The 17,739-nt window shown below is 41.4% G+C and overlaps 1 protein-coding gene across 1 annotated transcript in view; it reads left to right on the forward strand.

Moving 5' to 3' along the window:
• Positions 1-17,739, forward strand: part of LOC119809790 (phospholipid-transporting ATPase ABCA3-like) — a 74,583-nt gene that overhangs the window by 52,058 nt on the left and 4,786 nt on the right. The window contains exons 20-29 of the mRNA XM_038322923.1: positions 1,301-1,547; positions 1,685-1,889; positions 4,217-4,433; positions 6,140-6,313; positions 9,834-10,012; positions 11,984-12,109; positions 12,311-12,505; positions 14,675-14,862; positions 16,312-16,482; positions 17,412-17,593. Coding sequence (XP_038178851.1) covers positions 1,301-1,547; positions 1,685-1,889; positions 4,217-4,433; positions 6,140-6,313; positions 9,834-10,012; positions 11,984-12,109; positions 12,311-12,505; positions 14,675-14,862; positions 16,312-16,482; positions 17,412-17,593 — 1,884 coding nt within the window. The remainder of the gene's footprint in view (positions 1-1,300; positions 1,548-1,684; positions 1,890-4,216; positions 4,434-6,139; positions 6,314-9,833; positions 10,013-11,983; positions 12,110-12,310; positions 12,506-14,674; positions 14,863-16,311; positions 16,483-17,411; positions 17,594-17,739) is intronic.

Here is a 17,739-nt window from a genome sequence, read left to right on the forward strand (position 1 = left end):
TGTCTCTTCAGTGGCTAACTACTAGTCTTTCGCATGGGCATAGCACAGTTTATTTAGCCATCCACTCACTGAAGGATGTCTAAGTTTCCCCGGTAAGCACAGCTATCCATAAAGCTGCTGTTATTATGTGATTGTGCATCTTCATTTCTCCTTCTCATATAACAATTGCATTATAATCTGAGAACCCAGCTGCTCTTCAGAGTACTTGGCGGCTTCACTTCTCCAATAGCAGTATGTAAGTGACCCAGTTCTTCTGCACCTTAAGCATTTTTCTTCATAGACTTACTTGAGTATGTGATTTTGGCTAGCTGATTGGAATCGCAAATAGTGTTTGTTTTCACACATTGAGCCAGCCTTATATTCCTGAAATCCCATTTCTCAGGGTTCATAATTCTATATAGGTTATGGTTGTGTTTCTTGGATGTTAAGGCAATTCTAGCCTGTAAAATGGGCTAAGAAGTAGACTGAGAAATAGAAGACAAGTGGTTTGAAAACAATAAAGATAATGAAGTGCTATTATAATGTGTGCAGACGAATGAGTCTACACACACCTCATGGTGAACCTGGTGTCAGTTTGGTTGGGTTAAGGGATTTGCCCATAGCTGTAAACCACATTCCATGTGTGCCCATCAGGATATTTCCAGAATAGATCAGAGTTGCAATCAGGAGACACAGTGAGGTGATTTGCAACTGAAGCCCATGTGGGTGGACATCATCCACCCCGCTGTGGGCTGTGTGATCCTTATTTGAGGCTGGACAACCTTTGTGCAGCTTGGTCTGTCTCCTCCTCACTACTGTGCAGCGACCACACCGAGATACTGGGGGCTTAAAGGGCTTTCCCACCACTCAGAAGGGAGCAGAATGTTGGGCTCCCCTCAATGCCTTTATTCTTCTTAGGGTCTTGACCAAAAAATGCTATTGCTTTCTACTGTGGCATATTCTCAAAAGGTGATTTTAAAAAAATTGTTCACCTAGTTTTTCCATTTTATTAGAGCAGAGTTTGTGACTTCTGCGGTGTGAGTAAAATTTCTTACCAATCTATTAAAGACAGGTAGGCGAGCTGGAGGAGTGTATCAGGTGGTGTTTTCCTAGCAAAACTGTAGTTTGGATATTGTAAATATACTGAGAAATCTTCAAAACTAATGATGGAATAAAGTCCCAAGGGTAACAACAAAATTTCAAAAAAAATTATCTCCACAAAATTCAAAGTAGTAAGAAACATATTATTTGTTCTTGGATACTATTCCTTACTGCAGTCTACATGTTGAAAACACTTACCAGTGTTGTGTCTTTGCCCTAGGTGACCTACTCAAATACTTGGAGGGAAATGAAGAATGCGTTCATTTATGTATTGTGGCACTTTCCATCAAGGTGGTTGCAAATAGAACGGAGCTGACTGTTCTGTTCAATAATGAAGCTTACCATTCACCGTCTCTTTCCCTGGCAGTCGTAGACAACATTCTCTTCATGTCACTTTCTGGTGCTGATGCTTCCATAACAGTCTCCAATAAACCTCAGCCACACCCCCAGGCTAAGGAAAGCCTAGGGTATGCTTTGATTTGTGTTTTCACTTTTGCACTTGAAATGCCCTCTTCCCAACCTATCCAGTTATATTTCTGTGATAAAAGGAGCCATTGGTGGAAATCTGCATCTTCTGATGGCTCTTCTTTTTGTGCCTCTGTAGGAGTGCAGAAGGAAAGGTGGTTGCCTTAAAAATTCAGCTGGGTATGGCTCTTTTGGTCAGTGGCTTTTGCTTCCTGATGGTGACCGAGAGAACCACCAAGGCAAAGCACATGCAGTTTCTGAGTGGGGTCTCTGTCCTTGTGTACTGGATTTCTGCTCTTGTGTTTGACTTCATCGTCTTCTTCGTTTCTTGCTGCCTACTACTGGTGAGTGACAGGCAATGTTTTGAGAGCTTATTTTCCTTTGGTTCCACAAGGAAAATCTGTCTTCTAATTGATGTTTTCATAAATATAGCTATGCTGATCTTTGCTCATTATCTTATAGAGCACATTTCATCACTGGGAATGGTAGTGACTATCTGGAATTTCAGCACTTGGAAGGTAGAGGCATGAAGGTTAGGAGTTCAAGGTCATCCTCAGTTACATACCTAGTTCAAGGTTGGTGGGCATGAGACCCTGCCTAAAATAAAAAATCCAAAAGTCCTAAGGTAGACTAAGAAAATAACTTCGAAATACTTTATTATAATATAGTTACCTTTCTTTGTCATAGTACAAGTGTATCTCATGGACTAATTTCCCAGTGTTTCCTGTTTAGATTTTGCTGAGTTCTAAAACTATTCAAAGTAAAAAGCTTCCTACTGTGTTTTCATACTTCATGCTCCCCAGCTGTGTTAAATTTTGTCTCCTAATATTCTGAACTAGACTATTGCTAACCTTTCCTGGTTTTAGGTCTCCATCAATTTATCTTAAATATCTTTTAAAAAATATTTGTTAGGATGGCTATTATAAAAATAAATAGTACAAAGTAAGTAGTTTTGGAAAAATTGGGAACCTTGCCACCTGTTGGTGGGAAGCAGAAAGGAGGATGCTATCAGAAAAAAACGTGGCAAATTCTCAAGGTATTCAATGGTACTCCTCTATAATTAAACATCCAGTCCTGGAGGTAAGAGATAGAACCAGAATCTCAAAGATACATCATCTTCCTACTCCCCCTATACACTAATCACAGCAGTCAACACGTGGAGGAGACCTTATGACCACCAGCAGACTCATAGAGAAAGCGAACATGGTATCTGTACACAATGCAGCATCAGTTAGCTTGAAAGTCGCTCCTCACATGTGCTGCTCCTGTAGATGAAGGCAGAGGATATTTATACAAATACAGCAACCACACAAATATAATAGGAGGCTGTTTGTTCATTTGGTCCTTTTTCACAGCTGTCCAGACTCCCAAAACAACCACACAGAAACTGTATTAATGCCGGGCGGTGGTGGCGCACGCCTTTAATCCCAGTACTTGGGAGGCAGAGGCAGGCAGATCTCTGTGAGTTCGAGGCCAGCCTGGTCTACAAGAGCTAGTTCCAGGACAGGCTCTAAAGCTGCAAAGAAACCCTGTCTCGAAAAACAAAAAAAAAAAAAAAAAAAAAAAAAAAAAAAACAAAAAAAAAAAAAAAAAAAAGAAAGAAAGAAAGAAAAGAAAAGAAACTGTATTAATTAAATCACTGCTTGGTCTATTAGCTCTAGCTTTTTATTGACTAGCTCTTCTTAATTTAACCCATTTCTATTAATCTGTGTATGGCTGTGGCTTACTGGCAAGGTTCCAGCTTGTCTGTTCCCAGTGGCGACTACATGGTGTCTCCCTGACTCCACCTTCTTTCTCCCAGCATTTAGTTGAGTTTTCCCCACCTACCTCTGTTCTACCCTGCTATAGGTCCAAAGCAGTTTCTTTATTAATCAGTAGTAATCACAGCATACAGAGGGGAATCCCACATTACACAAAGCCAAATCACTGTGTGATTCTACTTCATGAAATGTACAAAACAGCCAAATTCAGAGAATTGGCGTGTGAAATGGTGGTTTCCAGGACTCTGGAGAAGATTCAGTCAAAGAAGATTCCAATTTAGGTCTCCCTAAATTTATGCTTCCTTATCTGGTTTCCCACATGAATTCCAGATAACTAGAAAGGGGTTCTGGAGTGAATGTGAGAAGTAGACTAGACTTACAAAACCTAAATTAAAAACAAGGGATATCAAGGCGAGGAAACTGATGAAATATGAGGGAAAAAATAGAGAAACCATCTATTTCTGGGAAAGTTGGTGGCTGCCATAAGTATGAGAGTCTCCTGTTCTGGTTAGGAATCTTTAAAGAAACTCTTCCAAAGAGAAAGCCAAAATAAGAAAAGACCATGGTTATGATTCTGCTTGATGGACTTCTTCTAGTGAGGAGGAGGTACACCTGACCTGAATGCTCATAAGCTGTGGGTTCTATTTATTTCAAAGAGGCAGACAATGAAAGTCTTGGTATTTTCTTTCTTTTCTCTGTCTCTCTCTCTGTCTCTCTCTCTCCCTCTCTCTCTCTCTCTCTCTCTCTCTGTCTCTCTCTCTCTCTCTCTCTCTCTCTGAGTGCCATGGCATAGGGTGTCTCTCTCTCTCCCCCCCTCTCTGTGTGTGTGTGTGTATTGTTTGTGTGTGAGAGAGAAACAGAGACAGAGAGAGACTCTGGCCTCACTTTTGTCTCTGTCCCCTCTGTTGCAGGTTGTGTTCAAATACTGCAAAGTTGACATTTATGTCACAGACTACCACATTCTGGAAACAATGCTGATCCTCACACTGTTTGGATGGTCTGCCATTCCGCTCACATACCTGATGAGCTTCCTGTTCTCTAAAAGCACCTCTGCCTACATCAAACTTATCATGTTCAATTATGTCTCTGGCATTTTAAGTATCTTGATAGATACCGTAATAGAAGCCAGTAAGTGTGAGCACTTCACAAAATGTGCCCTTCCCCAGATATGGCAATAAATAGATCAGTAGCAGCAATGGGCCCAAAGAGATGGGCATTAGTAGACAGTCAAGTTCTAGTCTTGGACATATTTGTATTAGTTTTATCTCAACAACATCTCTTGAGCTTCTTTGGTTATGTGCTACCCACAATCCTTGTATTAAAAAGCCAAGACCTAACCTGAGCTTCAGGTCCTCAATGAGACCTCTCTCCCACTTCTTATACCTTAGATTCAGTGATTCTGTAGTAATTCCAGAGCTTTGAGTATTATATTGAGATCTTTGATCCTTAGGAACTGATTTTGATGAAGGGTAAGAGATACATATCTAGTTTCATTTTTTTCTACATGTAGATATCTATTTTTCCTAGCATGTTTGTTAAAAAATGCTGTGTTTTTTTCTTCACTGTGTACTTTTGGCATTCTTGTCAAACCTCACAAGGTCAGTAGCTACATGGAACTTTTATACCCGATTTCAGAAAACTCAAGATTATTTGACCTGGATAGAGACAAAAATAAATATTTCCTTTAAGATTTATTAGTACTTGCACACATTTTGTCCTAAAAGTATAATGACTATGTGAGAAAAAAAGCAAAAATAATTGGTAATTTGTTTTAAATAATTTCAGTTGACTGTGGTCCCAGGTGATACTACAAACATAAACATATTCCCTGGCATTTTGATAATCTCAAAGTTAAATTTCATATAAATAAGATTTTAAGTTTTTCATGCTTTTACTTTTATGTGTGTGTGCCTGACTGCCTGTCTGTGTGCATACCATGTACATACGGATGTCTCTGGATATCAGAAAAGGGCATCAAATCCCCTGGAAATGGAGAGACAGGTGGTTGTTAAGTCACTGTGTGGGTGCCGGGAACTGAACTTAGGTCCTCTGCAAGATTAACCAGTGCTCTTAACTGCTGAACCATCTCTCCATCCCCCAAAGAAGATACTGCACTATCAGAACCAAACCTGAATATAGTTCAAACTTAAACATATAGTATATACATTAAAATGTACATTATAGCAGAGTCTCCAAGTGTAAACAAATAATAAAACACTCAAAACAAGTAGATTTGGAAAGTATTTACAAATAAAACTTTAAATGAAAATAAAAAGTATGGTTAGGCCGGAGGAATCCATTCTAGGTTTGTATTGCACATCAAGGTGATTATTCTTCATAATAATATGTACTTTTAAATCTCTAAGAGATTATTTTAAATGATCTCACCACAAATAGGGAAGGGAAGGGAGGGGAGAAAGGGAAGAAAGGGAGAGAGGGAGAGAGAAAAGAAAATTGTCCTTTTACACATGACAACCTTCGGTCAACAAACACAAAAGCTTGTACTTCTAAAAATGCAATTTACTAAACCAGATTTCAGAAAAGGTAGAAAATTGAAAATATACTATAACCATCAAGTGTTTGGTTAAAATTCTTTTTATAGAGGAAATTTAGCCACAGGTACTTCACCAAAAAGACTTTTCAGAATCCTGTAATCATCAGCACAAACTCAAGCTGTAAACGATGCCAAAAGCTATTAGCAAGTAGCAGACTGTTGTTCAGAGATAACCATCTGGGTTTCAGTCCCCTGCCCTTGGTTTGATCGTTCCTAGGGGACTTCTCATCCTAGAGGTGGTCATTTCCTCTTACATAGCCTGTTCTTGTCACCCTTCTAGAAATACCGCTCACCTTGTCCAACACCACCAAGACCATCCTGCTCAGCTCACTGCTGCTCTTCCCCACATACAACCTCGGGAAGTGTATAGGTGACTACACTGTTATTTACCAGAGGAAGATACAGTGCACCCAGCGACAGAGTGTTCCCAAATACCAGAACTGTAGCAAAGAAAGTAAGTATGCTGGAGATGTCTAAGCCTTTAGGCGATCAGATGCCCAGAGCATGGATGGTGGGAGGTATTTCTTAAAACACAAGCCATTTTACTAGGCAGGCCTGTGACTGCTTGGAACACTGATGTAGGAAGATTGGGAATTGGAGTGTTAAGCTCAAGGTCATCTTAGGCAATTTAGCAAGACTGTCACAAAGTAAGAAGAGGCTGTGGCTGTAACCCAGTGGCAGCATGCATTTCTGGTATGCATATGGCCCTAGATTTGGTGCACAGTGTGGGGAGATGAGGGCAGTGAATGTGGTATCAAAACCAAATCAAGTTAAGCTTAAAGGCATGTGACCATACAGGAAAAGCAGACCTGCTAGGAATTAGCTGTCTATGAGCTTAACATCTTCACAATAAACTCAAGTTAGGTTTTTTTGTGTTCACTTAAGAAAACTGACATTTTGCGTATGTCACAAAGTCTTTTTTAATATGTGTTTATCTATATGTGTGAGTGCATATTTACATGCTAATGTTCAAGTGGAGGCCAGAGGTTGACACTTAGTGTCTTCCTGGGTCACTCCCCACATTGTTTAGTGAGGCAGTGTTTCATTCTGAGCACATAGTTCACCGATTTGGCTAGTCTATGTAGCCAGTTTGCCTACTGAACGTTAGTGTGTGATAGGGATCCAAACTCTGATCCTCACACTTGCATGGAAACTGTGTTATCCATCGAGCCATCTCCCTAGCCCCTATCACACAGCTTTTGTGGACCAGAACTCCAGAAGGGGTAGAGCTTCCAGGAGAAAGCTGCTGCTGTAAGTGCATGACACTTGCTGTTGTTATGTCACCGTCACATATGACGGCACACCCTAATCAGCCCACAACTTATAAAGAAGCAAAACCCTTCCCCAGTGTCTAATACAGTCCTGCTACATGAGGGACTCAACAATACTGTTCAATAAGTAAGCTAAAGTTGACAATAGCAGTTTGGGTGGAGAAATCAGTAAAATGTAGGGAGAAAAGCCGGAAACAAAAGCAAGAGGAACAAAAAAAACCCTGAAGATTTGTGGTAAAGGAAAACCATAGAATGACTGACTCATTGATCTGGGGAATCCTTTGAGGCAGAACGGATCACTCAGTAAGTAATTCTGAAAATGTCTTGTTTGTGGGGGGGGGGGGAATGATGAAGAGAAAGAGTGCTTAATAAGGTTGGTACTATCTAATGAGTGACCTCAGAAGGTATCCCAGTACTTCAAATGGGTCAACTATACAGAAAATAAACACTAGGGATTAGAATGATTGGGTCTCAGTAAATATCTGGTGAAATTTTCAAGCCACTTTGGGGAGCGGCCTCCAGCAGCGCAGGACTTGGAGAGAATCGAAGTCGTACTATGACTTTTTTATCTGAGGGGGAAAGGAGAAAGGCACTCACACTGTCTTGATGGTTTCCTTCTGCTGCTGAATTCAAAATACACGAAAACACAAAGATTCAATTGCATTTACACATGCATTGCAAACATTTATGGACTAAGGTTCTTTTTTTTCGTTTATTTATTTTTTATTAAAAATTGCCATCTCCTCCCCTTCTCCTCCCCCTTCCCTCCCCTCCCCTCCACCCATACCCCCACTCCCTCCCTCTCTAGGCCAAAGAGCCATCAGGGTTCTCTACACTATGTTGAGTCCAAGGTCCTCCCAACTCCCTCCAGGTCCAGGAAGGTGAGCAACCAAACTGACAAGGCTCACACAGAGCCCATCGCCATTGTCCTTGGCTCCTCCGTCAGCCTCCACCATCAGCCACTTTCAGAGAGTCCGATTTGGTCGCATGTTCCATCAGTCCCATTCCAAGTGGACTTGGTGGTCTCCCATTAGTTCTGTCCTGCCGTCTCAGTGGGTGAACGCATCCCTCATGGTTCTGACTTTCTTTCTCATGATCTCTCTCCTTCTGCTCCTCATCAGAACTTTGGGAGCTCAGTCCGGTGCTCCAATGTGGGGCTCTGTCTCTATCTCCATCCATCGCCAGGTGAAGGTTAAGGCTCACAGTGAGCCGGTTCTTTAAAAGGAAAATTTTGGGCCTACAGTGTCTCAGTAGGTAAGGGTCACACAAGTCTGGTGACCTGAGTTTAGTCCCCAGGACTCACACAAAGACAGAACAAAGTGGTCTTCTAATCTCCACACTCAAGCGCACACACACATACATACAAGTACAAACACAAACACATATGCAGGCACACACTAATTAAAAAGCACATGGAGGAGTTCAAAGACCCAAAATGAAGCAATCCGTTCAATAAAAGTAGAGTTGTATTATAGATCAAAGTGTAGCAAAAGATTGCTAGCCTATTTTATGTAAACATGGAAACTCTGATTTTTTATTTTTATTGGTTATGTTCAAATGCATTTATCCAAATTTGATATTTCAATGCTCAGTATGGAGAAGTGGGAGAAGGAAGAGGTTTGCAGCAGAGAAAGCTAACAACATGACATCAAACAGATACTCAAGTCGATAGTGGTAGAAGTAATGCACGCTGATAATATGATGAAAGGGCACTGTCCTCTGAGGGCTTCCTCTCCAAAGAACGCAACACCACCATAATCATTAGTTAGGAATAAAATTACAGCCAGGAAAATGCAGGGGATGTGACTGCTAAGGGTGATGTGTCTGGGATTGGGGCATGGGACAGAAAAGGGCCATTACATTAAAAGCTAAGAAATGTGAATGAATCCGGTACTTTAAAAATAATAATAACAATCTGTTAGTTTAATAATGATTATAATCTTGTATTTTATAATAATAACATCTGTGCACTCATGATAACATGCATCATACTAATAATATACCTGGTGAATAATAAGGGAGACTGGGTGCAGGGCATAGGGAACTCTCAGTGCCCTCTTTGCAATTATTTTTGTAAGTATATTTTTCAGTTATTAAGCTGTGGAGATAGTTCAGTCGTTAAAATATCATATAAACATGAAGACCTGAGTTCAATTCCCAAAACCCACATTAAAAAAAAAAAAAAACGGGGCTGGAGGCACATGCTTGGAATCTCAATGCTGGCAAGGTGGAGAAATGTGACCCTCTGGGGCTGGCCGTCTTGGCTTATTGTTAGACAGTCAATACCCAAGTTAATATTTATATTCTTTTTTTTTTTGGTTTTTTGAGACAGGGTTTCTCTGTAGCTTTGGAGCCTGTCCTGGAACTAGCTCTTGTAGACCAGGCTGGTCTCGAACTCACAGAGATCCGCCTGCCTCTTCCTCCCGAGTGCTGGGATTAAAGGCGTGCGCCACCACCGCCCGGTAATATTTATATTCTTACTATGTTACTATACAATTTATTAGTGAGGATCAGTCTTCAAAGTTTTTCTTTCTTACTGTTTTTTCATAGCAGGATATCACTTCTCAAGCTCTGAGTACTATGACTAAGCTTAGCCTAATAGCTCACTTTATCCTGTTTTATTTGGTGTTTTAGTAGTTGTTCATGTCGGTGTTGCACTATAAGAAGAGTGTGATACCCCCATCTTCTCCCCTCCATCCTCAGATACCGAGAAGAATATCTACTCCTTAAAGGAGCACATGATTGGAAAGTATTTAATCGCTATGACCGTCGCAGGCTTAGTTTTCCTTCTCTTCATTTTCTTTTGGGAGAATATATTTTGGAAGTTAAGAACGTTTATCCATCAACAAATTTACTTTGGTGTCTTCAAGAAGTACAAGACAGTAAGTACTTAAGCATGGAATAAGCCAAGGAAACAAAGCTCTAGCAGCAGTGGAACGAGACAAGGAAAGTAGGTGATGTACATTGCCACCTCGGTTAACCAAGAAAAATAACAGTGTCTACAGCAATGTCCTTCCTTAGAGTCCTGCTGAGCTACTACCTACAATAGATTGCATTCATTTTGATTATCATTTCAAGTGCTAGATTTGTTTTTATGAATTTTATCTATTACGGACAACTTTCTCTTGCATTCAGTTTTTTATATTTATTTTTATAATTTCCTTTGTTCTTCTCACTTGCAGTTTTTACTTCTCCTTTGTTAGTTCCTAGTTTTGTTTTTTTGTTTTTAGCAAGCTTAAAGCTGTGGGTCTTAAATCTCTCAGTGATTCTAATATGAGTATTGAACAATACATACATCAAACCACATAGGGTGATATGGGTCTATAGTTCCAGTTACTCAGGAGCCTAAGACAAGAGGATCACAAGTTCAAGGCACTCTTGAGCTACAGGGGAGTTCAAGGTCGGCCAAAGACCGAAAGAGGCAGTTTGAGAAATTCATGAAGGTAATGACAGGACAGCTAAAGAACACCGAGGCAAGGATGAGTATCCACGAAAGAGAGTAAGCTAAGCCATGGGCAGCTCCAAACACATGGCTTCCTGGTGGGAAAGAGAAGCTTCACCTAAAAGGCAAGTCAGGTGGTGCAACTGAAGACACAGTGCCTGGTAAAACTTGAATCAGAAGCCTACAGCTTCCACTCCTGGATTTACAAGATGATGGTTGTGATAGACGGTTCATCCTCAAAGACCTTCAAACATAGCCCTATCCACAAAAAGCACAGCCAGCCTGGAACTCACATTCTCCTGCCTCTACTCCTAGGTGCTGAGATTACCAGTGTCTACCACCACACCTATCTAATTCCCTTTTAGTTCCTCAAAGTTTACTTTTTTGAGACGGTGTCTCACTATGCAGCCCCAGCTAGCCTGGAACTCACATGTGGACCAGACCTTGAATTTATGGAGAGTGTCTTGCCTCTGCCTCCTAAGTGCTGTGATTAAAGGCACACCTCACCACATCTGGCCCAAAGATTGATTGATTGATTGATTTTTATTTATGTATATGTATGTGCCTGGGTGGATGTATGCGTCCCACATGTGTGCAGGAACCTGTGGAGGCAAACAGAGGCATTGAATCCCCTAGAACTGGAATTAGAGATGGTTATGAGTTGCCATGCAGGTCTTGGGAACTGAACCTGGGTCTTTTACAAGAGCTGTAAGTGCTCTTAATTGTTGAGCCATCTTTCCATCCCCATTACAGTGTGTTTCAGTTTCCCTAATCTCTTTGGGTTAATTCTATCCTTAGGTCTAAGTGATAAAATAATTTTTCTGCATTTTTTTTTACTAAAAATAGATTTTTTTCTCACATAATAATCCTGATTGCAGTTCCCCTCCCTCTACTCCAAGCGCCTTCCCACTTTCCCTCCCATCCAGATCCACCCCCTTTCTGTTTCTCATCAGAAAACAAACAGGCTTTTAAGGGATTATAAGACAATACAATATAATACACATAACAAAAACAAACAAATCAGAATAGGATAAAACAAACAACAGAAGGAAAAGAGTCAAAGAAAAGGCACAAGAAACAGAAATAGATGAGATCTATCCATTCATGCCCATAAGTGTTCCAAAGTTTTGCGTCATTCTTCAGAGCACACAGATTTATGGTTTCCACCTTGGGAGGAGCTTTTCCCTCTTCTCTGCTCTGCTCCACACCTTCATTTCTGTGGTGAACCACGTGTTACTACTGGTTGTGACCTCTGAAATAACACTCAGAAAGCCCCTTGGAGTGGCTCAAAGCATCCATTTAAACATGTGCAATATTATGCCTCAGTTAATTTTTCACAAACCCACTACATTGAGGACAGATGCCTCTGAAAAGTTATCCACATGCATGATTCTTGTCTTGAAAAATACAGGATAGAATTTCCAAGGAATTATCTGGGGAATCTGAAGATAAAGATGTAGAAAATGAGAGAAGGAAAATTCTATACCAGCCTGAAAAGCTTCAGAATTCCCCAGTTCTTATTAAGGAGCTCACCAAGGTAAGGGCATCCGTTCTGCCTTCAGCCCCATTAGGAACATCTGTGGGTGTCAGTCTCAAGGTGGTTCTTCAGAACCTTTGCAAACTCTTGTAGGAACTTCTCGTGCCACTATCTGAGGGTGTGACTACTTTGCCCACAATACCTATTTATGTAACTTACAAATATCCTTTACTAAATTGTGTTTTGTGTGCCTTTTTAAAGATATACTTTAAGTGCCCACTAACTCTGGCTGTGAAAAATATCTCCCTGGCTGTCCAAGAGAGGGAGTGCTTTGGATTACTTGGATTCAATGGCGCAGGTAAAACAACTACCTTCCAAATTTTGACCGGAGAAAGGACTCCTACCACCGGGGATGTGTTCGTTGATGGCATTAGCATCACCAAGAACATCCTAAAGGTAAGCAATTTCAGGCTAAGATGCGAACAGAGTGATGGCTCATAGGATGCAGGCAGGGATAAGACATGGCAATGGCGATAGGCACAGATGTTGATGCTGTGGCTTCTGGAAAGGAAAAAATGCATTTGTAAAGAGAAAGTAAGGTCATAAGATCATAACCTATGAGAAGAGTTTCTCTTGAAACTGTATGAGTGGAAGGCAAGTTCTCACTACAGTGTAGAAGACATGCATCACACAGGGCTAGAAAGGTGTAAGGCAGCAAAAATGAGCAGAAAATGACCTGCATGCAGTTTGGCTGCAAATGGGGCCTTGATCCATGTCACTGAGAGCTCTAAAACAGGATGGCCTTTCAGAGTGGTCGCAAATCAAAGCAAGACCTCCAGTCTTTGTCTCCTGTGCCAGCCACCGGCTGCAGGAGCTAGAAAAGATGGGTAACTTTGGGCAGAAGTACGGCAAGAGCTTCAAGCAGAAAAGAATGTCAAAGTTTCCCATTCCGGAATCAACAACACTTGTGGGACCCAAGGAGACAGAAGGGCAGTGTGAACTGCCCATCTGGGACTGTCAGAACGCAAGGGGGTCAGGCGATTTGTCATCAGCAGCAAAACTTGAATTGAGAAGCAACATCATGGTCCTCTGAGAAAGACAGTCCAGTGACTGCAAGGTGTTAAGAACCATTTTAGTACACTGAGAAGATTTTAGGTTGTTACTTCAAACTGAAAGATTAGACTTGTTGTTAACCATATAGAAACTAGCCCAAATCCAGAGAGGACATTGCTGCTGTCTGTACTTAGTGCATCCTCCTTCAAATCACATCCCCCTCTGAGTGGCTTGGGCCAATCCCTTCCAGTAATTCACCAGTCACTACTTTAGGACAACTCCAACTATGAGCTCAGCGAGACAGAATAATTATAAATACCCCCACACTCTGATTTTACTAAGTCCCATAAACTGAGATAAGATGTATTTTCATTTTCACTCATCTCTAAATAATTTCTAAGGTATTTTATGGTTTCTTTCACAATCTTTACTGGCTAATGAGGTGTTCTTGAACTTCTACACCTTTGGAGCACCCACACCCTGTCCTTACAGCAATGCATGCCTATTATGTTTCCTTTTGGAGTTTCTTCTCTCTATTAATAACTATGTGCCATGTTTTCTTGACTTTCTCCACAAGCTCCTTTAGTTAATTTAGCATCTAAGATGATTCTTTCCAGGTCTTTGCTGAGCAGATTTGCCATCGTAACTTTTATCAGGTTTCCGAGTCCTGCTCCCATGAATGAACTGCATTCTTTATTTCACTGTATGCTTGTCATTTTTGCTAAGAACTGGACTGACAATGTGCTAACTCTAGCAGTTATAGTTTCCCCCGCTCTCTGATGTTGTCTATTATTTCTGGGGAGTTTAGTTGTTTATTTTCCATCTCTGTGCTTAGAGTCAGCATGAGATAGAAGCTGAGGGTCACCACTGGTATTTTCTGCTCACATCTGAGTTTTTTCTGTATATAGATAATCATTTTCTAGTTTTACTTGTACTAATTGCATTCTTATTATATCTTTAGTATATGAATCCTAAAGAGAGATCAAGAGAAAAGTGTGAGTAGAAAACATGCTATCCTTAAAAGCATTTTAGCCAGAGAGGACAGGATTTGCACCATGCCAACACTATGAGCATTAATAATCTAGGATCAATATAAATTAATTATTAATCTAAGTTCAAAGCCTTTTTTCTCTAGCTAACTAGGCTGTGTGCACCTACTGGAAACACAAGCATCATTTCTGAGCTTCTATTTGCACAGATGAGAGCTGTCTTTGGTTTTGTTCAGCCTCACAAAGGGACAAGCATGTACAGGGCTGTGTAGGTTGGACAGTAAAGAAAGGATCCACATTGACCATGCTCCTTGGAACCCCTGATTAAGAGGAAGACCTGTCGTCTTAACACTGCCACAAACTGAGTGGGACCTGGGATTTGTTTTCTGACTTGTTTATCCCCATGACAATTAGAACTGCATATGAGAACCAGCCATTCCATTAGACTACAATAGACTCACCAGTCATAATTTTGTAGCCCTTCAGACATGGTCTGGAGAACTGCAGGCTCCTGCCTCATCCATGAATGTCCACAGGGAGCTAGATGACTTGAGTTTTCACCTACAGCAATTATTATTATTAGGTGAGGTCAAAAATCGGCTATTGTCCTCAATTTGATGCTTTGCTGGAATTCATGACTGGTTGGGAAATAATGGTCATGTATGCAAGAATATGGGGAGTCCCTGAGCATCAGATTCAGTCCTATGTGGGCAAGCACTTGAACTCCTTGGATCTAGAGCCCCATGCCAACTATCTCATCAGCACCTACAGGTGAGTCATTATCCCATAACTTCTTAACTACTGTCGCCACTGATGCTCACAATGACTAAGCATCCCTTGTTCCTGGTGTTTGACCCAAGTGCCCAAAGCTGCGCCTAAGCTTCTCCGTCACACAATTACCTGAGTGTGTTACCATCTGTCCTAGCTTCATTCTGATGCTGTGATAAAACACTCTGACCAAAAGCAACTTAAGGAGCTGGACGGTGATGGGGCATGCCTTTAATCCCAGCACTCAGGAGGCAGAAGCAGGCAGATCTCTGTGAGTTCAAGGCCAGCCTGGTCTACAAGAGCTAGTTCCAGGACAGGCAAGAGAAACCCAATCTTGAAAAAAAAATAGGAGAGAGATGCAGGGAGGTAGTGACATGCACCTTTTACCTCAGCACTTGGGAGGCAGAGGCAGGCAGATCTCTGTGAGTTCCAGGCCAGCCTGGTTTACAAGAGCTAGTTTCAGGACAGGCTCCAAAGCTAAAACAAACAAACAAACAAAAGCAACTTAGAGTAGAAAAGGATTCATTTGGCTTCCACACCCAGGTCAGAGTCCGTTGTCAAAGGAAGTAAGGAAGTCAGGGTGGAGACATGGACAAGATTGCTTACTGTTCCCTGTACCCTTATTTCCACTCAGGAAATTCAGTCCTAACCAATGGTGTTACAGATAGGATGTAAGCAGGGTGCTGCTCGCTAGCTGGCTTGCTAACAGGCTCGAGCTTAGTGACCTTTCTTGTCTACCTCGAGCGAGGGATTCAAAGTCATGTCAAGTTGACAGTCAATACTAAGTTGGATAACATCTTACTCTGTTGGGTTTCAGATGCCAGTAACAGTTCCACATTTCAGAAATAAAACTTCATGGGGCTGGAGAGATGGGTCAGATGTTAAGAACACTGGCTGCTCTTCCAGAGGTCCCTAGTTCAATTCCCAACAACCCCATGGTGGCTCATAACCATCTATGATGAGATAGAGTGTCCTCTTCTGGCATGCAGGTATACTTGCAGGCAGATACTGTATACATAATAAAAATAAATAAATCTTTTTTAAAAAAAGAAATAAAACTTCATGTCCTGATTCTCTTTGAACTATGACTTTTGAAACCTGAATAGGGCACGTGTTCTTCTCCCTACTATGTTCCTATGAATCTGTCCTGCAACAGGGAGAAATGTAGGCCTTCAAATTAGGGTGGCGGTTATGCATCCTAATAACAAGTAAACAAACGGAGCCAAAACAACACGAGTGAAAGGTTACCCTTCTATGTTACATGTGCACATGCGCAGATGTTCTTGCCCCCCCCCCCCCCGATGCTTTGTTAAAGCTATGCTGAATCTACATGAGGATGTCTACATCTGGGGCGTCTTGTAACTCTCAGTACTAGGAGTGTCTGTGCTAGGTCTTTCCTGGAAATAACTGATAGCTTCATTTCTTCCATGCGTCCCCTTCTTTGATCTGAAGTGGAGGAAACAAACGTCGGCTGAGCACTGCTATCGCCACAATGGGAAAGCCTTCCGTTATCTTACTGGATGAGCCATCAACTGGCATGGACCCAAAAGCGCGGCGCCGTCTCTGGGACACAGTGATAAAGATTCGTGAAAGTGGAAAGGCCGTCATTATAACGTCCCACAGGTGTGGCTCTTTGGAAAGCTGGGTTAAGGGTTAGCAAGAATTATGCTAGTTATACTGGCCAATTATTTGGGGGCCAGGACTATTAAACAATATATTTGGTTGAGCAATGAGTTAATTTTTAGAAATTAAGATTCATATTAATCCTAATAAATGAGATAACCATGAATCCTCAGTGTGTTTTTAAAGATGAAGTCTAAGTAGGGAACAGGAAGTTAGAGAGATATACATTTGAGGATTTGGTGTTCTGTTACTTATCCTTTAAAAAATACACACTTCTTGGGGCTTGGGGAGATAGCTCAATTAGTAAAATGCTTGCTATTCACGTATTCAGACCTAAGTTGAATTCCCAGAGCCCACATACAAAAACAAAAACAAAAACCAAACAAACCAACAGCTGGGTGTAGGGTTGGAGAGTTAAAAGCAGTTAAGCTGCTCTTCCAGAGGACCCAGGTTCAATTCCCAGCACCCACATTGCAGTTCATGGCCATCTGTAACTCTAGTCCCAGGGAATCTAATGCCTCTTCAGGTGTGTGCGCGCACACCCACACACACACACACACACACACACACACATACATGCAGGCACAATACCCATACACAGAAAACTGAAGTGTAAACTATGTTTAAAGGTGCATGTGGTGCTGCACACTTGCAGTTCCAATGCTGGACAGAAACAGGCAGATCCCTGAGGCTCGCTGATGAGGCAGCCTAACCAGAATCAGTGACCCGCACCCCAGAGCCCAGGAAGGGACGAGACAGGCAGTGCTTAAGGAATGACACTGGAGTTTGACCTCTGGACACCACAATACATTCCCTAACCATGAATTTGGTCATTGGAAAATACAACTTGTGGTTAAGAACAAGCTCCTGGCAATGTCTGAATGCACAATGTGTTAGCTTCATGTTGTTCTGCTTCCTTGTTTTGCAAGCATGGAAGAATGCGAAGCCCTCTGCACAAGGCTCTCCATGATGGTGAAAGGGAAGCTCACGTGCCTGGGCAACCCTCAGTACCTCAAGAACAAGTTTGGAAATATTTATATTCTGAAGGCCAAGGTCAAGTCTGAGGAAACATTAAAGGATTTTAAAAATTATATCACACTGACTTTTCCAGGTATGTTCAGGTTTCCCAATGGTGTTAGAGATGTGTTAAACTTCATGTTTTGTTCTCACCACCCATGAGATTTATGTTTTAAATCCACTTTCCATGCATTGCTGATGTTCAATGATCCTCCATACTTCCTTTGTTACTGCAAATCT

This window comes from Arvicola amphibius, chromosome 1 (assembly GCF_903992535.2).
Source record: "Arvicola amphibius chromosome 1, mArvAmp1.2, whole genome shotgun sequence".
NCBI lineage: Eukaryota > Metazoa > Chordata > Mammalia > Rodentia > Cricetidae > Arvicola > Arvicola amphibius.